The 20,943-nt window shown below is 51.9% G+C and overlaps 2 protein-coding genes across 18 annotated transcripts in view; one reads left to right on the forward strand and one right to left on the reverse strand.

Moving 5' to 3' along the window:
• Positions 1-20,746, forward strand: part of LOC119241340 (uncharacterized protein C1orf226 homolog) — a 270,987-nt gene extending 250,241 nt beyond the window's left edge. For 10 of the 13 annotated variants that reach the window (XM_054693513.1, XM_054693511.1, XM_054693512.1 and 7 more), the window contains 4 exons: positions 2,225-2,390; positions 3,680-3,832; positions 16,643-16,952; positions 17,622-20,746. In XM_054693513.1, the coding sequence (XP_054549488.1) occupies positions 2,225-2,390; positions 3,680-3,832; positions 16,643-16,952; positions 17,622-18,111 (1,119 nt within the window). In that variant the 3' untranslated portion in view covers positions 18,112-20,746. The other 3 variants (XM_054693518.1, XM_054693519.1, XM_054693517.1) reach the window with 3 other exon arrangements.
• SPATA46 (spermatogenesis associated 46) lies at positions 8,988-12,142 on the reverse strand. Of its 5 annotated transcripts, none has more exons than XM_054693521.1 (3): positions 11,980-12,142; positions 10,737-10,850; positions 8,990-9,972 (listed from the first exon to the last, which is right to left on the reverse strand). In XM_054693521.1, exons 1-3 carry the CDS (start codon positions 12,080-12,082, stop codon positions 9,665-9,667), a joined length of 525 nt encoding a protein of 174 aa, XP_054549496.1. In that variant the 5' UTR covers positions 12,083-12,142; the 3' UTR covers positions 8,990-9,664. The 5 variants fall into 5 exon arrangements, with proteins under 5 accessions (XP_054549495.1, XP_054549496.1, XP_037362483.1 ...); XM_037506585.2 differs by having other exon boundaries at positions 8,992-10,191; positions 11,829-12,022; XM_037506583.2 differs by having other exon boundaries at positions 8,994-10,191.
• Positions 20,747-20,943: the final 197 nt, after the last annotated feature.

Raw genomic sequence — 20,943 nt, forward strand, 5'->3', positions numbered from 1 at the left:
TTCCCAATGGGGATTTCGGGGCTTTCTTCAGAGAGCCTTTCATGAGTAGCCCCTCGTACTGGCCAGTGTGTCTACCGGATACAGAATCATAGATGATGAGCCTCTAACCAGCCCTCTCTGTTGAGATGGAGAAATTACTGACAGTTACAGAGGGACTATCCAGCTCCCTGGAACATTCCAGCCCTGGTTGGACCCTGCAATGGCCGGTTCTATCAGGTTGTTCAGGTGCAGAGTGTGGGCACCCAAGGGTGTGGTGTGTTTGTGCCAGAAACAATGTAGGTACTGGTTAACTGTATGCAGAAGCAAAATACTCTGCTCTCTGTTCACACGCACTGAAAATTTTACTCCACCTCATGTTTCTTTTTCTTCCAAGGAATGGTTAATGATTTGTCTGTTCAGTGGATGCCTTCCTGTATTCCTTTTATTAAAATAATTAATGATACTCGCAGCTGGAAGAGTATAAGACAACTCTTCCTTTGGGGGTACTCTGGAGGGCCCTCCTCATGGCCATTTTCCCATTTTTTAGAACCAAGAGGATTTGGGGGACTCCTGGGTGGAGTCTGTGCTTAATTTCCAAGGAAGGTGAAGGCTTAATAGCTACATGTCACCTTCTATCCAGACTGAAATATTATCTCTGCCTCATTTCCTATTCTCACCCATCTCTAGACCTTTCCTTAGTTTTTATGAGGCAGCAAATGAGACTGATAACTAACATATCACTTCCTTCCCTCAGAGTCCTGAGGGGGCCAGATTTCTTTTAGATTCCTTAGCAGACCTTCCCTGGAGAAAGACCCAACCTTGGGAGTCACTAATAGAAAATGGCAACTAATCTCATTAGCAGATCCACTTAGAAGCAAAGCCCCCCTGAAAGGCCAGGGCCTCAGATCTGCGTGGGGGAGTAAGGGAGGCAGCCTGTGTACCCCAAGGGTTATTCTGACTGCAGGAGGGGTCCACGCCGGGTGGCAGGTCCCGTCAGGCTTGTTGTACTGCGGCTGGACATGGTCTTTTACTCCCTGATAAAATGTGTCTTTGGAGCAACCTGATCTCCAGAGACCCCAAGCATTTGTTACCTGAGCAAAATAATCAGCTTCCTTATAGGCCCTTCTTCCTTCCTCCCTGCCTGCCCTGCTCCAGTCATCCTGTCCTGGGTCTTTATCCACACACTGGTTTTGGCCAAGGAAAACCCTCTTTCCCACAAGCCACCTTGGCCCAGGCTACCAAATTCATTAGCTCCCTTTCTTCAGGGGGCCTTCTGCAACCCTCCACAGAGACCCACATTTCCTCTTCTTAGATAAGAGTCACATGAATGAGAATTATTACTGTCTTGTGTGACTCAGTTTCTTCAAGCCAGGGTTTTAAAGTAGTCACCCTCATATCCTCCCACTAAGTCTATCCCCACTCCCAGATTGCATACCAGAAAGACCCCACTGAGCCCCAAGCTTACGGGGTGTGCTCTTCCTGGCTGCTCTGCCTTGAGAGTTGATGGGGGGGGGTCCCTTCCTCCCTCAGAAGACAGCCTGTTCAGTGCTCAGCATAGCCTTCCAGGCACTGGAAGAGACATTTATGAATCTATCAGCAAACATTTGACACGCCCTCCCCCCCCCCCCCCAGGGGTGAGGAGCAGTCCTGGGAAATAGGACTGCAGAGTCCATGGAAATAAAGAAGGAATGGAGAGTCAGGCAAAGAGCTGACAGCAGACATAAATAGATAGGCTTTGCTAAGACCCCTTCCCTAATGTAGAAAGGGTGTGGAGTGCTCCCCATTTCTCATGGTGCTAGGTGTGAGGAAGGGGAGAGAAAATATAGGGTTCACCATGAAATTGTTCTCAGCTAGTGGGTCAGCATATCAGTTTTCGGTTTTGAAAAGACAAGATGAAAAAAGGCATGTCCGTCAACATGGCAGGTGCTGCAGGAATTTTCCTGATAAGGCTGAGGGGCAGAGGCGGGGCAGCAATGGCTCTTCCCTACTTGCCACTCTCAATCACTCACTGGAGCCCACCGTGACTCACGAGGGACCTACAGAAATCCGCAGGCCAGTGTCCCAGCTCCCCACTCTCTGCAGTGCTAGCTCAGGTGCCCATTTTGCCTGTAAAGGGCTCTTCACTTGAATTGAATATGGAAAGCACTTCTGGTCCCTGCCAACCTCCTTGATATTTGTTTGCATTTATTCCCTCTCTCCTGTCTGTCCTATCTTCTCTCTCTCCTCTGTCTCCTGCTCCCTGCAGGTCCACTTGCTGAAGGACCAGCTGGCTGCGGAGGCTGCAGCACGGCTGGAGGCCCAAGCCCGCGTGCACCAGCTCCTGCTGCAGAACAAGGACATGCTGCAGCACATCTCTGTGCTTGTGAAGCAGGTGCAGGAGCTGGAGCTGAAGCTATCAGGACAGAGCGCCAGTAAGTCAGGCCCTGCCCATCCCTGTCTTACGGGGGGTCTGAAAAATACACATTATTTCCCCTACAGCTTTTCAGAACCTTTTCATGTTGTGGTATTCTAGAAAACAAAGGCAGCTTTGTTCATCAGCCATACATTTCATGGAATTTTAGAGTGACAGGGCCAGTGGGGACCTGCCTGCCACCTACTCGGTGCCTGGACTTGGTCTTGAGTGGCCCAGTTGTCACTGCCACAGGTCTGTGCTCTCATCCTGAAGTACCATTTCTTTCTCAGAGGGCTTTTCCTGTAGAAGTATACTGAGCACCTACTGTACAACTGGCCCTCTGGGAGACATCAGACTCAAGGCTCACTGCACTAGTTCACAGCACTGTCTCAGAGCAGACCTGGTAGCATTCTACATGGGCGGGGAAGGCAGGAGAGTGGCCATCGCTCTGCTCGTTAGTGGAGAGGCTGCCTGACCCTGGGACTGGAATACTTATTTCTGCACCTGGCCACTTTTAGTCTGGACTAGAAAGTTCTGGAAAGCAGCACATTGACAGACCTTCTTCACGAGCTTATCTGGGGCTTGCATGTTTGACATTTGTTTGCATTCATATCCATTGATGACTTGCTGTGCCAGAACCTGTGCTAGAATTGATGAGACGTGATCTCATCAAAGCCAGGAGGTGGCTATGTCATTAAGCCACTTTTACAGAGGAGAAAACAGACACAGAAGATTAAAAGTTGTTAGGCCGAGGTTACAGGAGTACCAAGGCATGGAGCCAAGATCCAAACCCAGGTCAAATTGTAAAACTAAGGCTTTTCCTATTATGTCTTTAGTTACCCCCAAACTAGCCTGTGAGTGTTTTAAATGATGGCATTCCCAAGCCCAACCCATGGAGACTCTGCCTCAGCAGGCTTAGTGCCCCACAGGCCTGGGCTGGGCGTATGTGTACTTCACCACCCTATCAGCCACCCTGGATGTTTTCAGTTGTGTTTACAGGGACCCTGCTCTGTCTTACAGACTCCCATTATCAAGGATGTAAATCAGCATTAACTTGAACCTTTCCCTACAAACACTTCATTCCAGGCTTTCACAGACCTCCCTGGTCACTTAGCACGTGGTTATGCTTTGTGGTCGCAGGCCTCCTCCCAGCCTGGGGTTCCAGGGCTGCGTGAGGGTGGAAGGCGACCACACTGCTAAAGGTGCAGACTGTAGGGAGTGCCCAGGTCAGGGAGGGATGCCACAGGGCCTGGTGTCGGAGGACTGGCCCCTCCCCTTGGCCTGAATATACCCCTTCTTCCTTTGCAGTGGGTTCCCAGGACAGCCTGCTGGAGATCACCTTCCGCTCGGGAGCGCTGCCAGTGCTCTGTGACCCCACCACACCCAAGCCGGAGGACCTGCCCTCACCACCACCTGGTGCTGGCCTGGCTGACCTGGGCCCCCTGGCGGGCAGCCCCCTAGGTAGGCGAGAGCGCTGGGTGAAGCTGGAGTGCTTCCGCTTCCTCCCGCCTGAGGACAGCGTGCTCCCGGGCGGCCTGGAGCTCTTCAAGTTTCGCGAGTCGGGCATCGCCTCAGAGTATGAGTCCAACACGGACGAGAGTGACGAGCGAGACTCATGGTCCCCAGAGGAGCTGCCCCGCCTGCTGAACGTGCTGCAGAGGCAGGAGCTGGGGGACAGCCTGGACGACGAGGTGGCCGTGTAAGGGCCCCTGGCGGGCCGATGCGCACGGCCATGGACGCCTGGGGCTGGAGGGGGTGCAGTTTAGGAAAGGGTCAGGATTTGGCTTTGGAGGTTAAAGTGGGGAAGCAATGGGATTCCAGGAGTGAAGCGTCTCCCCTCTCCTAGTTGTGACTAGAGGGGGCTAGCAAGCCTTTCCAAACCCAAGACTTGGGACAGGGTCCCTTTCAGAACCACCAGGCTACTGAAGGACCTGCTCCCTGCCAGCTGTGTCATCAGGCCCTTCCTGTGTCCATCATGTGGTGCCCCCTCCCCCATCTCCACGATCCTGACCATAAAGGGAAGCCATCAGTACCTTCTCAGGTACTTTGTTTGGGTATCAGGATGCAACCGGTTGCCTAACCCTCCCTGACCTTGGAGGGGAGGGAGCCTTGTCTGGGCCCTTCAGAGATTGTAGAGGTTGAATGCGCTGTGCTGGGAAAGATAGGGCTGTCCTGTTGGTGTGAGTGTGGAATCGGGAGGTGTCATGCTCGACAAGCTATTGAATGAATTGGATTTAGATGTGGGGTGTTAGATGTGGCTTCAGAGGGATACCTGGAGTGAATGTTGTCCAGGCTCTTGAGTGGGAGCCGGTGGGGAGGACAGTGCTTTTCTGCCACAGATTTCTCAGAATGGAACCCCAACCCCTTCTACCACCAGCCCGGCCTCTTCATAGAGACAGGGAAGCTGACCTTTCTCCTCCATGTCTTGCCCAGAGGCAGTGTCAGCTGAAGCCTTTGTGGTACCCTTACCTCTGTGCGAGAGACCTGAGCCCCCAGCCCTACCTTTCAACCTGTCCCCTCCCCTGGGCAGTAGTGGTCACTTCTTTGCTGAAGAAGAAAAAACGAACACAGGCAGGTGGCTAGACTGTTTATGTCCACTCAGAATCACTGCCACTAGGTTAGGGACAATGCCAAGCTGCCATTGGCTCTTCTCTGTAGGTACAAGCCTTGGGCACACCTGTAAAAAGTGCTACATGCAACTCTTTTACTTTACCATCCAGGCCTTGCATGAGGGTTGTCACTTGGCACAGTGGCTGGGCAGGGAAGATGGGCTTTTTTGCTCCAGCAGGGCAAGAAGTGACTGGTAACAGATTGAATGGCGCCTGGAGAGAAGGCTGAGTCTTTATCCTGGACAAGCTACAGATCTAAACTGCAGTATTACTTGAAGGCCAGTTTGGTAAGGATGTGGATGCCTCAAAGTGGAGTTCTACAACCCTAACTTTGCTTTCTAATGTAGATAAACCAAAGTGCAGCCCTTTACTTATACAGTTGAATTTCTTCTTGACCAGAAAGTCCAAATTAAAAGAAATAAACATAGCTTTATGTCCCCCAATGCACCAGGATGTCAGTAGAAGTGGAAAAGGGTGTTGGCGTGTGTGTGCATGTGTGTGTGTGCGCACACGTGTGTGTGCACGTGCACTTGTGTGCACCTGCCTGCCTGTATATGTGCTGGTGTATACACGTGTCAGGGAAGGTATGTATGGGCGAGCTTGTGAGAAATGACCAGAGAATGGGAATTTCCAGGGTATTTGGTTCAACAGTAGATGTGTGATCTTTCCTAATATACATTTAGTTGGAGAGTGGTGGTTCTGTTTATTTTGTCGTATCTCCTGATTAACCGTTGGAAGTAGGTCCAGATAGGAAAGGGAAGAACCAGGAAAGTGAAATCCTTGAAATCAAAGGAATCCAGCTTGGCTGAGCCTGTCTGATAGACAAAATCCTAACCTGGGCTTCCTTGAATGTGGGGCTCTTCTGTCTTTATAATTTGGGTGTTTAGGTGGGGTAGAACTCTGGCTTCTCCAGGCTCGCTGCCTGAGGATAAAGCCAGAAGCCAATGGATTAGGTGTGTGTGGGCTGGGATGAGGTTTGGGTGGAGAACATAGTTTCTAAAAGGGTCTGGAAAAGTTTTCGAAGGAAAAGGAGGTGAGATGGAAGAATTGGGAACACTTGTTATCTGTAAACCTGACCAGGGACCTCATTCCAAACCCCCCTTTGGATCGTTCCCTGGTGGTTTCTGCCGCCTCCTCTCTGTCTTGTCCCGACACCCTCATGGAGCACTGGTTCACATGTTGGTCTCCTCCCCAGTGTGGCTCGAGTCTGTGTACGCTGGGTGTGTAGAGATGGGTGACGAGGGTCATCAGCCATGGGCCTCCGTGAGTACTTGCTGGACAGGAAGGGAGAATTCTTGAACTGCTCTCCCAGCAGTGTTACTGCCCTCTTCCCTCTTCGCTTCCTGCTCTGCTAACTCAACTCCTGCCTTCCTCTCTTCCTTCTGCTCTGCCTGGTATGGAGGACAAGTGAACACCGGGGCCATCTACCGTATTGGCACCTGCCCAGCCCACCCAGGTGCCAGCCAACCCTTGGGCACAGAGGCTCTCATACCTGAGGAGCCAGAAAAGAATTTCTCTGACCAAGATGGACTGTATTTGGGACTGAAAACTCTACTCCTTTACTCCTGCTTTTCTCGATGCTCTCTGTAAAACCTCGTCTTAGCCTCACTTCTCTCCATGCTCTTGTTTAGATGTATTCCCTTTACTTACTCTTCGCCTGACTGCTTCCTCCCCACCCCACAGCCCTCTACTTCCTAAACCTGTTGTGTCATTAACTCTGTTGGCTCAACTCTCTGGGAAAAGATTCTGTTCATGTAAGTGCACTTACTCCCTGGATGTTGTCACTAGTCTAGTGGCTTTTGCTAAATAAACCTTTCTTATTTCTAAAAGCTTTCCCATTGTCTTTTCTTGCTGCTTCTACTCCTCCTCCTACTCCTCTCCCTCACCCCTGGCTCCTGCCACCTGTACCCTCCCTCCCAAGTCAGGCAGCATCAGCTCTGAGACACTCCTTCCCGAGGGGATTCATATCTTCCCTGTTGGAGGGAGAGGGACGGTGGCACCTTCGGTCAAAATTTCATGAGATCAGCCTCGCAGGACAGGCTGTATGTGGTTTGTATAGCAGGCTGAGTTTGCTCCCCTGAGGGACAGTGGGTGATACTGGAGACAGTTTTGGTTGTCAGAACTGGGGAAGGGATGCTTTTGGAATGTAGCAGATAGAATCCTGGGTTTCTGTTTAACATTCCACAGTACACAGACAGACCCCTCAGCAAAGAACTGTCAAGACCCAAATATGGGCAGCGCTGAGGTCGAGAAAATCTGGTCCGTATCCGGGTTTTTAGACACTTGCAACCCCAAGTCATTTCAAATTCCCAACATCACTGGGATTTACAGACATTGACAGCAAGTTCTGAGTGCTTGAAAAAGTATGCCATCGTGTGTATTTTCAGATTTAGCTAAGAACATCAAGATTATAAGATTTCACTGGCTCCCTGACTAGACATCTGAAATAAGTGGTAGGATTCAGAATGGACCTGTTCTAGAAACATCCATGCTGGAGGTTCCATGGGCTCCTCCCACACCCACCTGGAAGAATTCTGGTGTCTTCACGACATCACTCTACAGGGGGTCTTGGCTCCCTGGACCTTGGCTCCCTGGGCTTTCCTGCCCAGGAGAGTAGACATGAAAGGCGAGGACACTGCTATCAGGGGTGTCTGAAAAACAGGGAGCTCAGGGTCTCGTGATGAGAACCAAATGACTCTGCGCGGCACTTCTGGCCGTTCTGAAGGCAAAGGGAGAGTTAAGCCCTGACACTTGGTCAGATCCAGGCAGAAAGGAAAGTTGGGAACCAGGCCAGCCAGGTTCCTGCTCCCTCTGACCTTTCCTGGCTGAGTGAACTGAACTGCGCCTTACTTTCTCATCTGTAAAACAAGGATAAAATATACAACCTAGGGCTATTATCAAGTGAAAATGAGACTGCATTTTAAGAGCACCCAGGAGCAGAGTGCCTGTGGTACCTGGGGCACTGCAAGTCACCCTCTCATTAACCCAGGAGGCTGTGCCCTTGAGGGCAGCACAGCCTGCCCCCGGGCCTTGTTCGAGGTGCAGAGACATCCCTCAGAGCCCTGCACTGAGTTCCTAGGGTCCCACGACACTGGCTGTTTGGGTGAGATGTGACACATACAGAGTCACCCTTCCTCAGGGAGGAACACACAATGAGAGACACTGTCAGGCAGACAGTGCTGACCTGTGCTGGGCCCAGCCCTTCGTGCATGTCCCAGCCTGTGACTCAGTGCCCTGGGGTGGGAGGCGAAGGCAGCAGATGCCAGTTCCTTTCTTGGTTCACCCACAGCATGGTCAGGGGTACACATGACTTGATTAAGAAGAAACCTGCAGGGCTTGACTGGCTTTTTCGCACTGAAGGGAGGGAGCCAGGCCTGGGGATGGATGAGGGTACTGCCTGGGGACAGCATCTCAGGCTGAGCTGGTAGGGACCCTGCACCCAGCTGGATCCTGAGGTCAAGTGGACTCAGGAAGGAGAAGCAGAAGAGCCAGGCAGCATGTGGAATGGTCTCACGACCTGGGGCCTGATGGGGTTTGAGCCCAGACCCTCTTATTCTGTGGGGAGCAAAGAGAGAACCAAAATGATGTTTTCATACAACAAAAAAAAAAAGAACAGGCAGCCTTTGTGAGCCCATATGGTGGGGTTTCCAGATGTCTTACAGTGTAAGCACTGGAAGGGCTGGGGGGACCCTCCACCCCATCTACTGGCCAGAAAGTAGCAGAGACAGGGCCACCAGAGGGTCTGTGGAAGGAAATTCCCCTCTGCGGTGCCAGGGCCCCTGAGTCCTTAGGGAGATGGAATGAGAGGTAAATTAAGCCCAAATATATCAAGAATCAGTGGTTTTTGTTTGTTTGTTTAAGTCACATCATGGACAACCAAGATGCTTTCTGCCCATGTCAGAGATGGCATGGGACATTTGCTCAGAGCTGAGTAAGTATGCAGTATGTACTTGGTGACTGCCTGCCTGATTTGATGTGACTCACATGACACGTGTAGAGAGGCCCCTGGGATCACACTGATTCTGCTCTATTACAAGAGCTGCCCCTTTGAAGTGCTCTGGAGTCTGTGAGGGGTAGGGAGGACAGGCCTATCCCTGTTTGCCACTTTGCTGTTTTATTTACAGGCCTCTCCTATCTCTCAGCACACCAAATAGCTAAGAAGCAGCCAAACTGTAGATTCTGCTAGTGGAAGCTTCCCTGTGCCAGAAGGAAAGGACATCCACCCTTTTCCCACCAGTGTTATCTCCCTCACAGTGGGGCAGGGAAGTGGGGAAGGGACTGGTTACAGAGGGGCCGACAAGCTCAGCTTCTTAAAGTGGTGCCTCTCCTCTTAAGGCTGTACCAGCGTCGCCTGAGTCTGACTCAAGTCTGAGTGGGGTCTGAGACTTGTCCTTCTAGCAGATTCCTGGGGGTGCTGCCCTGCAGGTCTGGGACTGCCCATGGAGAGTGGTAAAGGGGCAGGGAGGTGAACCTGGTGTCTCCCAATATGGTTAGAGGACTGGGAGACAGGCTGGGGTCCGGGTTGGGGGGGGGAGCGGAGAACAGCAGGAGGAACCAGGTGACCTTGGACTTGACGGAGGTAGAGACTAACTTGGATTTATTGACCTCTCTCTAGAGACATAAATAGGCTCCACCCTGTTTCTCTGAGGTGTTCACTAACAAGGTAACATCTGCCCTTTGGGGGCTACTTGAAGGCTTGGCCACTGCCTGAGGAGAACCTGTCCCCAGGCCTGGCCTTCTGCTCCTTGCCCCAGAGGGACTTGAGCTTGCGGTAGTACACCTTGCAGCTGAAGCCCTCCTTGAAGCCCCCCCTGATGTGGCTCTTGAGGGAGTGCAGGGTGGGGTACATGCGGCAGCAGGCCACGCACTTGAAGCCGCTCTGTTGTGCCGGGTGCCACCTGCAGGCCTCTAGGATGTCCTGTGACGTGATGTAGTCCACTGAGTCTGGGCTGTGCTGGAATTTCTTGGTGGCTTCTCGGGGGCACATGTTCTCTGGGGAGGAAGAGGATGAGCATAGGCTCTCAGCCACATCCTCAGGGAAGCAGCTGTCCCCCCTGCCCTCGTCCTGCTGCACCTCTGGGAATCTGTAGGTCTCCAGATGGCTCTCCTTGTCTGTGCACACGAAGTAGCTGTAAGGAGAGAACCAGGGCCGGTAGATGGTGCAGTTCCGCCTCAGTCGCTCCCCACTTTGGGGGTACCCTAAGATGTAGTCTGCAAAGGAAAGGGCTGGGTCTGAGCCTAGGCTGGGCAAGGCTGTGGCAAGACGCAGACAGGTCGGAAGGTGGGTAGGCATGACCTGCCACTCTGAGAGCAGACAGAGGGTGGAAAGGGGAGGCAGGATGGCAAAGACCTGTGGAGTTCCATCACTGGACAGAACTTCTTTCTGTCACTAAGCTTGGACATCTGTCCCTGGTGTCCCTTCTGCCTCCTCTGAGGGTAGACAGACCAGTGACTCAGCAGGCCTCTCACTGCAGCCTCCCACAGGCCCTCACTCACCACCAGTGTGAGCATTTTTCCAGCCTCGCTGTCCATCGTCCCTCAACATCCCACTCAGGCAGAAAGTGCCCCTCCACACACACTGGAGAGATGAGAGCAGTGGCCAGCTCTCTCCCTGGGCCTAGGGGTTGTTGCCAAAGCAAGGGCCATGTAGAATTCTACAGGGGAAGGGCAGCATGCTGATGCCCTGGCTCCTGGGTGAGCAGCCCTGGTCTCCACAGCTTTGCACCTCTGCCCTCCAGAGTGGAAGACGACCTCACCTGGTGAGAGCACTGTGTTATGCACCCCGTGCCGGAGGATGCTGCTTTGGTACTGGGGCGGCAGGGTCTGAGCTGGGTTGGATGCCTCAGTGGATAACGCAGTCTTTGTAATGTCTGGGTTACAGAAGAAGCACTCTGGTGAGTGGAACAAGGTCCTCTTCTGGGGACCCCCCAAGGCCTCCCTAGAGACTCAACCTGGATGCATGAAGGCTTGTGAAGCCATTGCAAAAGCTTTGGCCTCACTTGCACCCAGCTAGGCAGAGATGTTCTCGATGACATCCAGGGATTCTAAATATAGCACTCTTTAGGACTATCCAAGATGTGCACCACGTGACAACTTGCCGCCTGGCCCACCCCTGTTTGACCTCTGGCAAGTGGCTCCTCATCCCCACAGCATCATTCTACATCACAGCGCCTGGGTGCCTCTGAACCCCAGAGTCAGGGAAAGAATTTGTGGGGGCTCCATAGCTCTGTTAGGGGGTCCTTTTGAGGGCGGAAAACTGTTCTATACAATTGATATGCCTCCCACCATAGACAAAAGGAGTTCGGTGGCCCTAGTCTCCTGCCACACCTTGGGCGGCTGCCAACACTTGGATGATAGAAAGCTAACCTGCCTCAAAGGCCAGAGCAGCAGCTGAGCTTCATTTGGGGTCTGGATGTACACATGTCCTAGGGTAGGCAAGTGTGTGTTTAGGGGTGCCACTCCACAGAGCATTCCTGCTCAAACTTCTTGTAGGAATCGCTGATGAACTTGGTTCAAAATGCAGATTCTGATTTAGTGAGTCTGGCATCAGCTGGAGAGCCTGCATTTCAACAAGCTCCCAGGTTGACCTGATGTTGTGGGTCCAGGACTACCCTGCATAGCAAGTGCCCAGAGCACCCATCTTGAGTCCATGCTTGCCAGTCACCTGCCTCTTTGATGCCCACTGATGGATTGACATGTCGACATCTCCAGCTTGTCAGCTTGTCAAAACAGCTAAAACTAGCACCTGTTAGCAGGTGGTCATCTTGAGATTCAAGAGGAAAAAGACTTAACAAAGGCTTCCCCATCCTGCCCTTGCCAGAAATGAAGAAACAGCAGGGACTACTTACCGTCAATGAAGTATTTTGAAAAATTATTTTCTCCCCATGTGTAATTTGACTTTCTCACTAAATCGTGGTCCTGTAACATGGTCTGGTAGAGTACTCAATTAAAAGCTTCAAAACACCACATTTTTGTGGCCCTAGTGGCACCAGAGTTTACCTGGCAAGCTGGTGGCACGTGAGGACATAATGTCAGGGAAAGTGCTCAGGGTAGAGGAAGACATTCGAGGCCCAGAAATGCTGAGGAGTGAGAAGTTCTCCATGTCTGACTAGCGTAGGGTATGGCAGGCACACACCTGCTCCCTGGAGCGCCGGCTGGGTCGTCCAGGTGACAAACATTCTGAGCCCAGTTGATGTCACAAGGTCACATGATTCCATTCTCCTGATAGGGGCTACCTCTGGGATGCGTCTCCTGCTAGCAAGGTTGAACTCTTCAAAGATGTGTTAACTTGTCCTTCCTCGGTGTCCCACCTTGATGAGGACACCCAGAGAGAAGGGAGAAATGTGACCCCTTTGCCTTTTAGCATCACTTCTGTGCCATGTTCTCCCCCTCCACCCTTCTCACCTGCCCTTCACCCTCCACCCCAGCTCTGGGAACTCCTGTCCTTGAATGACCTTCTTGCTTTTCTTCTGCTTCATCTGCCTGACTTTTGCCATCTGATATTTTTGCCATTTTGCTTTTTTTGGTTTGGGTATATATATATTTTTTTTGAAATAATTTCAAACTTATAGAAAGTAAAAATATGACCATCCATACAAAGAACATCCATAGATCCTATATCCACATTTTCCCGTTAGCATTTTACCCCGTTTGTTGTACCAATTCCCTTTCTCTGTCTCTCTCTTTCTGGGTGTACAGATATTTTTTGTAACTACTCAAAGGTAAGTTACAAACACAGTGTCCCTTTTGCCTAAATACTTCAATGCGTACTTCCTAAGAATAGGAACCAGATATTGTTTTAAATGACTGCTCCTTTTTATTTTTAGCAAATGACTAAAGCCCAGTGGGTGGCTTACTTAGTACCGTATTGCTCATTACAGGCCTGCTTTGCTGGTGAGACAGTGGACGCCAGAGTGGCAAGGTTGCCCCTTCTCTTTGCATCACAATTGTTGTATAACACCCTAGCTCATTGGCGAGGCATGGAGGGGGGGATTTATTTGCTCGTGCTAATTTTAAAATTAAGCCAAGGTACCCCATTCTAGGTAATCATGCGAGCTTCAACTTGATGCATCCAGTGCATTAGAGTTAAACGTGAGTGTGGGTCTGCTGCAGGACGCTCAGCCCAGCCATATGTGACAGCACCTCTCAAGGTGTGTGAAGCCAGCACGTGTGTGTGAGCTTCTGCTCATGTGAGTCAGGATTGGCTTCCTGTTTGGATTGACTCACAGTGTTTAATGTTTGCAGGACAGTATGGAGAACACAGCTTCCTTGGGTGCCTTCCTTGTAGTCTGTTCTGGAACATCAGAATGCGGCGAAATAGAAATTAATGCCATATATGTACGTTGGCAATGTTGAGGGTGTTGGCAATTCCATCTGGCATTGGTGCAGAGAACGATGGTGGGTCAGCCTGTGTGAGTTCCAGTCCCCACTTGCCACTAGCTCCCCCTGTGGGTTGGGCAAACCCCTCTGCTCCTGGATTTGTGTTAATTTGGACAGTTGGGTGGCTGAGCATCTGCCTGGTCCCAGTCTAGTGATTGGCCCCTGAAAAGGAGACTGCATAGTAGTGAGTGATGCACGGAAGATGCGGAGGACTTACAATTCCATCCTTCCTGGAACTTCGGATGTACTAACTGTAAAGGGGCTCAAAACATCAGGGAGACATGGGAAGCTGCAGCAGTGCCCATTTGCAGAGTTCTCCGATTTTGTTTTGATGATTGAAAAGTTCACTGGAACCTGGTCACCCCGGTTGGTGACACTCCAGCCTCTGCAGTACATGCTGGAGCCTCTTGGCATTTTGGTGCTGGTGGCCTGGCAGGAGGCGGCAGTCCCCGGGTGGTCAGTCACTACGTAAAATGTGTCTCTCTCTTGTTTATTTCCCACCTGCTTTCCGAGCCTCTTTCTCGGACAGGTAAGACACCATCTTTCGTATGGATGACTTGCTCCCCAAGTGCTCCTCTTTGCTTGGATGTGCATGTTGGGGTGCTGGGGGAGGGGACCCAGCTGGGATCCAGTCACCTCTCTCTTTACCATCACCATTCTTTATTGCACCACCAACCCTCCAGTCCTGAGCAAGGGAGGAACGAGCTTGGAGTCACTAGTGCCTTCTACATGCAAGGGGCTCATTGTACATGCCTGGGCCTGCAGGTGATGGACAGCCCAGCCAGAGCCCCACTTTGGAGACAAGGACAATTGCTCTAGGCTTGACCCTAAAAGCCCCTGCAGAGGCCACTCCAGGCAGGGATGGGGGTGGGGGTTGGGTGGACTTTGCAAATGGAAAAAGCTTTGGGGATGGTTTCCCTATGATGTCAGCTCACTGTGCACTTTTTAAATATTTATATAAAATGTCGATTCAGTTCAACTAGCATGTCCAATGTAAGGTCTTATGCTAGCGTGGGGGAAGATAAAAAGCACTTCAGAGGCTGCATTATCCAGAGGAGCTTAACATGTTATTATAGAGAATGAGAGGTGTTAACCAGTAAGACCTAGAGAATTTTAGGGAGAGAGAGTATGATGGGCTCTCTGTAAATTACTTAAAATCAGTGTATACATTTTGAAGACAGAGAACAAGAAATACAAGAATTCCAAAATAGTGCATAATCCAAGTTATTTAGGTTTATTAGAATGTGTCTTCTAAATAACAGTAAAAAAGACACAGTTTATGAGTTACTTTGATAGGTGATTTTGTACTTACAATTTTAGAAATGAATATGTATGCTCTGAAATTTCATTTAAAACTAGAGGGATATCACCATAGAAATCACGAGCCAGGAAGCTAGGGGGAATTTGCCTTCTCCAGTGTCTCTCAACATTTTTTTTGGTTCCAGGGTGGTCCCCAACTTCCTGATTTGGGGGAGAATAGTTAAATGCTTTAATTTCCAAGGACTTCTCTGTTAATTTGCAGATTTCATGGGTAAAGAAAAATTTAAAAGATGTGGGACACAATAGGCAAATTACGGAAAAATGGCCAGCATGGGTGGATTCCACAGGAACAGAGCCAGGAGTTGCTAACCCTGCTGTGGGTGGGCTGGCAATGCCTGCCATGGGTGGGTGTGCATCTGGGACCCAGCCAGCCTGAGCCAGTCAGCTGTGTGGTCTGGACCTGGGGTGCTCTAAGCGACTTCCCTGGTGTGTCCCCTGCAGTGGGGTTTTCCCTGAGTATGGGTTAGGGGCAGTTCCAGAGGTGACTGTGGAATTATCCACAGAGGGAGATCCTCCACCTGTCCCCTCTCCTACTGCCTGACCAAAGACCCTTAGAATATGGCTTATTTAGGTAGGTGGCTCAGAAGGGAAACCAGAGAAGGCCTCCCCCTGACCCAGGACTCAGCACTACAGGCAGCGTATCCCAGTTTGTTACTCTTAGGAAAAGTCAGTGAGAATAAGCATTTAGTAGAGGTGTTGACAGAGAGAGAGGCCCAGTGGTCAGATGTAACCTCCCCTGCTCCCAGATTAACAAAATATCTGGAGTAGTTGGTAAGGAAAGAACCTCAGGCCCATTTTCAAGGCCAAAGTGGGTCTGGGTATCTGGAGGACTAAACTGGATTTCCAGGTGAGCAGAGGAGGCCCGAGAGAGAAAGTATATGTGGACAGCAAGGCTTAGAGCTCCAGCCGTGCCAACAACAAACTTTGGAGCTAAGACTTGTCCTCCACAATTCTACCTCTACAAAATGGCTTTGGCAAGTCAAGATACTTCTTGAGTATCTACTGTGTACCACACCCTGTCTTGCTGTTGCAGATACAAAGATGAGTTAAACATCATCTCTGCCCTGTAAATATTCACAACTCAATGGGTCTCTGCCTAGCCTTTTAAGTTAATCATTTGAGCTAGAGAAAGATCCCAGGGAGAAGGACCATCTAGGCCTACTTGGGCAGCTGTTCCATGATCCAAGGCAGGGCACAGTAGAGAAAAGGACCCTGGACTTTGGGTGAGAAAACCTGAGCTCAAATTCTTGCCTGCACAGCAATTAGTACTGTAGCTTGGGTTGGCAGTTCATTTGTCTGACCCTTCTTCCTCATCTTCAAATAGAAATCCTCCCATGCCCACTTCACTGGGTGACCACAAGGATTCAGGGAGCTGGGTGTTGCTCTCTGACTGCCCCATTGGCACTGAGTCCTTGTCCCTTTGGTTGCGAGCTGGCTCTGAACCCCCATTTAGCATCTGCATGCAGCTGGCCTAATCTCCCAGCATGGTCCATTCTTCATGAGGAAAATGCATTGCACATGGTGTTTCAGGGGTTGGGGGGAGTGGCTTCTAGCTTCTAGCTCCTGGCCTCATATTTGCCATCCCTCCACCAACATCTGCCCTAGTGCCCCAGTCAGAGCACCACGTGTGCGCCCAGCAGTGCACGGCCATATATTTCATTGCTTCATCCTCATTTTCCCTTCCTTTATTGCAAAATGTCTGGTGAATCTCCAAGATAAGGGGTCAGACCATGAGTTAAGGAGGCCAGTTTAAAGGGATGTGTTACCTTTTTTTGGCTAGAGTTTTCACCCATTAACTTGAGCTGGCAGAACTAGAACTCTTGGTCTCTCCTCCTTCAAGAGAACTGGATTGGAGGGTTGAAGTGTTTTGTTGAATATTCCTGGAAGCCAATGCAGGCAGAGTAACATGGGCACAGCCCCACTCCTCTCTACTCACCCTTTCTCTCTCCCTCTGTGTTCACAGTTGACCATAGTATGTTCGAGAATTTGAACACAGCTCTCACTCCCAAGCTCCAGTCCAGCCGCTCTGTTCCCCACCTGTCCAGGCCTACAGCCCCCAGCTCCACCACCCTGGGACCCATGGGGCCTGGTGGAACGGGGCTCTGGGTCGGCAGTGGCCAGCACCTCAGGAACCTGAGCAAAGCCATGGGGGCCAAAGTAAACGACTTACTACGCAGAAAGGAACCCTGGAGCCTGGGAGGCGTGAGTGTGATGGAGATCAACAGGACTGCCAGGGCCCAGCTGGCCAGTGGGGCTGACCTGGAGGACGAAAGGTAAGTGCCCTCCCCACCCACCACCCACTTGAAAGGCCCATGGACTGGTCATGGTGTCCCCAGAGGGGCATACCCCTGGGGAACACGATGTCAAGTGAAGAATAGCTGAAGGGTTGGGTGATGTTCATGGTGCCCATTGCCTCCTGGTGGGTGTGTCATGCCCAGCGGCTCCCCTATCCTAGAACAGCATGGCGGGGCAGGTTACATTATTTCCACTTGCCGATAACTCAGGTTCAGGGGTATCGGAGTGGCTTCAGGTCGCAAGATCAGGAGTTGGCACAGCTGGTGCCAGGTGCTGCCCCCCAGGTGGATTCTGACCCCCAGCCCCACTTGGCACCTGCTGCCTTGACTCTTGCTGAGAAAACAGGTAGCCAGAAGCCGCTGGGTCAGGGGAGGAGGGTGGTCCTCCCTCTCTTCCCTCTTGTACCAGTGGGCCCTCTCCAGGCCTATTTGAACACTGCCCCTGGGTTCACGTGTCACATTGCTCAGTGTTGGTCCCAGTGTTGTTGCTTGTGCTGCTTGGTGACAGGGCAAAGCTGATGGTTGTGCTCAAGCTGCTCAGATCACATAAATGAGACCCCTGAGGGTAGTGCACTCCCTGGGCAGGGGAGAGTGAGGCAGAGAGTGCTGTGTAGCTCTTTCTGGAAATCTTGTGTGTCCACCCAACAGGTTGGCACTGCAAGAGGTGTTCCCTCGGCTGGATCCTCCACCTCCCATCACCAGGAAGCGGACTCCGCGGGCCCTGAAGACCACACAGGATATGCTGATTTCCTCGCAGCCTGTCCTGAGCAGTCTGGAGTATGGGACAGAGCTGTCACCTGGGCAGCCCCAGGACTCCCCTCCTGCCAAGTCCATCCTAGATGATGCATCACTGCCAGAGGCCACCCCAGAAGAGGTGGATAGGGGCGAGGCTGTGCCCAATGGAGATGTTGCCCTGTCAGTTCCTGACCTTATCCACAAGGACAGCCAGGATGAACCCAAGGTCAAGATGACAGAGTGCAGAAGGGCCTCCTCTCCTGGCCTCATGGAGAGAAATGGCCTCAAACTCAGCCCCATCAGCCTGACTGAGTCGCTAGAGGACAGCATCCCCCCTTCTCAGGCACGGACCTCCAGCCTTGACAATGAGGGTCCTCACCCAGACCTGCTATCCTTTGAGTAGAGCCTCATCTTGCCCAGCGCACCCCTTCCCTCAGTTTCTCTTCTGCCGTGTGCCGCAGCCTCGCCCTAGCTATGTCCTCCTTGCACGAGGCACCAGAGGAGCACCAGTTCTCCTGTGCAAGGCCAGACATCCATGGCCTAAGGAGCGATATCCTAGCTAAGGCGTGTCTGCAGAGTGGCAGACACTGGGTTCTGTCCCTGGTTCTCGAGTCCATTGGCTCCTCCAGGTGCTGGAGCCCCTCTGCTCCCTGGTCATCTTGGCTTCTACTGAATTTCCAGGTCACCGGCCAGGCGTGATAGGTTCTGTGAGGATCCCCTTCACCCATGTCCTCACATGCCTGCCCCTGCTCTGGAGTCCATGCTTGATTCCTGCCATCTCCCTCAAGACCCAGCCCCCTGCCTTGGGGGTCTCAGGCTGAATGAGGCATGAAGGGTTCGGCTTGATGATGGGCGCAGACCCAGAAAGCTGCACACCTGAGCGCAGCCCAGCCATGCTCCTCCCGATTCAAGGCAGCACAGGTCCTGGCTGTCACTGTGCTCTTGCCCCCATGGGAATGACCAGAAAAGATGCTTGCAGGCCCAAGATGTTGAGGCTGCCTGCTTGTCCAGGATTCTTGGGGTGTTTCCCATCTTATCAGATGGAGAAACATGGTGCCTTGGAGTGGGCACAAAACCAGCCACTGGGCAGCTGTGAGGAGCTGCCGGGTGCTGGGGAAGAGGATGCCAAGGCTCCTGTGCTGGGTCTCCAGGACCCAGCAGACGCAGCAGAGCACGTTCTGATCACTTTGGGGGAGAGCTTTGAAAGTGGGGTGGTTTTGGCATTGGTGCGGGTCCCAAGGGAGTGCAGAGCAGACAGAGTAGAGAAGGCAGTGAATTCAGAACAGGGAAGGGGCTGTCACTGGGGATCAGAGCAGCTGTCCAGGGGTCACCCCACACCCTGAAGGATGCAGCTCTAGGATCCAAGCAGGGTGAGTGTGGGAGCTGGAGTGAAGACAGGGATTTGAGTTCCCCGAAGGTACCTCTGAGTTGCCTGTCCCTCACCCTCATGCCACTGTTCCCGCTCTGGCTTTGGGGTCTCTGGAAGGGCTGGCTCTACCTGGCCTTGCCTCCAGGTTTAACCCACTTTTGTGTTCCTGTCTGCCAGCAGAGGCCCTGCAGTGTTGTCTTCCTGTGGCCAAGAGATCCTGTCAGGTGGGGAAGCCAACCTGGGGGCCTTTGAAGCAAGAAGGGAACAGTCTCTGTCTTGAACAGGGTGGCCAGGTCCCTGGGAGAAGGCTGGCAGAGGCCCATCCAGCCTGGGCAGGCCCTTCTGATTCCTGCTGCCTCCCCTTTTCTGTCCACTGTTCAGCTGCTCACCCATGAGCTCTGGGGCACCCAGAACTCACTTCCACCTCACCTCATCACCCTGGTCTCCTCCCCTACCACCTCTCCTGCCAAGATCCCCTCCCACCTCTGCTATAAGCCTGGATCCTCAGGGGATCCCGATCCTACCACCTCTACTAACAGCTATAGACCTGGTGGTGGGGAATACCAGGGTGTACTTTCTTGCTTCTGCAGCCATGCCCTCCACATTTCTTCTCTCCTGTCTTCGTCATCCTTAAAGCAAGGCCCACGGTGAACCTTGCCTACCTTCCCTATGAAGGCCCATGCTGGGAGGGGCCTGGTTTCATGGGAGCTTCCTTGCCAGAAGCTCGGTTTGCTTCTCTGATGGGGAATTTTGGGAGCAGTGCACCTGGTGGCGCTATAACCAGAGAAACGGGTGTTGCAGGCTTGGGCTGTTTTAAGCACCCTGCTCTCCACTCCACACCCAGCCCCCGTTTAAGTCCTGGCTCCAGACCTAGGAGCAGCAAAGGGACCCTACCACGTCTCCACAGGGTGGTCATCAGCATGACCCCCAGACTTCCTCAGACCATGTCTGATAGTGAATGAGAGGCCACAGGCCCCCACTCCCGTCCTGGCTATCGCTCTGTGATCTCCACCTCACCACCCTGCAGCAGGGGTGGGCTGCTACCTCGGTGGGCTCTTTGAGGCTGAAATATGGACCCAGATGCTGCAGATGTTGCCTGGTGCTAGGGCCAAAGTGCCATCCAAACAAGGACAAGGACTTCTAATCCTGCTGAGGACCTCAGCTTAGACCTCCTCTCTGTTGATACAGGACACATCTTTCTGTTCACCTTAGCAGCCTGACCTTCCTGTGATTGCAGCACACCCCAACCCCCAACTCCCAACACACACACACACACACACACACACACACACGGCCTGTGTAGTGGCCCAGATTCTATGGAAGCTCAGCTTTGGGGTGACCCAGTCCTTGTAAGGACTTGTCTAAGTTGGGGCCTCAATCACCCCCATCCCAGCTACGCCCCAACCCCACTGTGTCTCTACATCAAGCAAACACTTTATCCTGGTAGATCACAGGTGAGCTTCCAGAACCTGGCTGGAGGAGTGTGTCTGTGTTACAGTTGTGGGTGATACAAAGACAGATATGTATAATCCACCAACTCGTAAAGAACAAAGCTATTAGCCCCAGTTCAGGGGAGGAAGAAGATACAGATCTGAGTATTTTCTAGAGATTTTTATATTTATATTTTTAGTAATATTCTGGTAGAAGAAAACCACGCAATAAAATAATTGGTTTGGTTTTGCTGGTCAGTGTGTTTTCTCCTCACCAATGGGGGGTAGTTGTTTTTCTCGAGACTGACTTGCCAGGCAAGGAGCCCTGGTATCTCACTTTGTGAGCCTGGCAGAGTGAGAAATGGGGAGAGCAAAATGTGAACATGATGACACTGCCAATAGATCCGCAACCTGAGATGCTTGGGAGGTGATGGCC

The sequence above is a fragment of the Talpa occidentalis genome, unplaced genomic scaffold (assembly GCF_014898055.3).
Source record: "Talpa occidentalis isolate TD23 unplaced genomic scaffold, MPIMG_talOcc4v2.1 talOcc4.12, whole genome shotgun sequence".
In the NCBI taxonomy this organism is placed as follows: Eukaryota; Metazoa; Chordata; class Mammalia; order Eulipotyphla; family Talpidae; genus Talpa; species Talpa occidentalis.

Excerpts from the sequence above, each read along its gene's own strand:
- SPATA46 (XM_037506583.2), bottom strand. The coding sequence starts at position 12,082 with ATGGAGAACTTCTCACTCCTCAGCATTTCTGGGCCTCGAATGTCTTCC. Across the intron at positions 10,851-11,979 it reads ACGTGCCACCAGCTTGCCAG|ACATTACAAAGACTGCGTTA; the intron begins GTAAACTCTGGT and ends TCTGTAACCCAG. Across the intron at positions 10,192-10,736 it reads TAACACAGTGCTCTCACCAG|ACTACATCTTAGGGTACCCC; the intron begins GTGAGGTCGTCT and ends TTTCCTTTGCAG.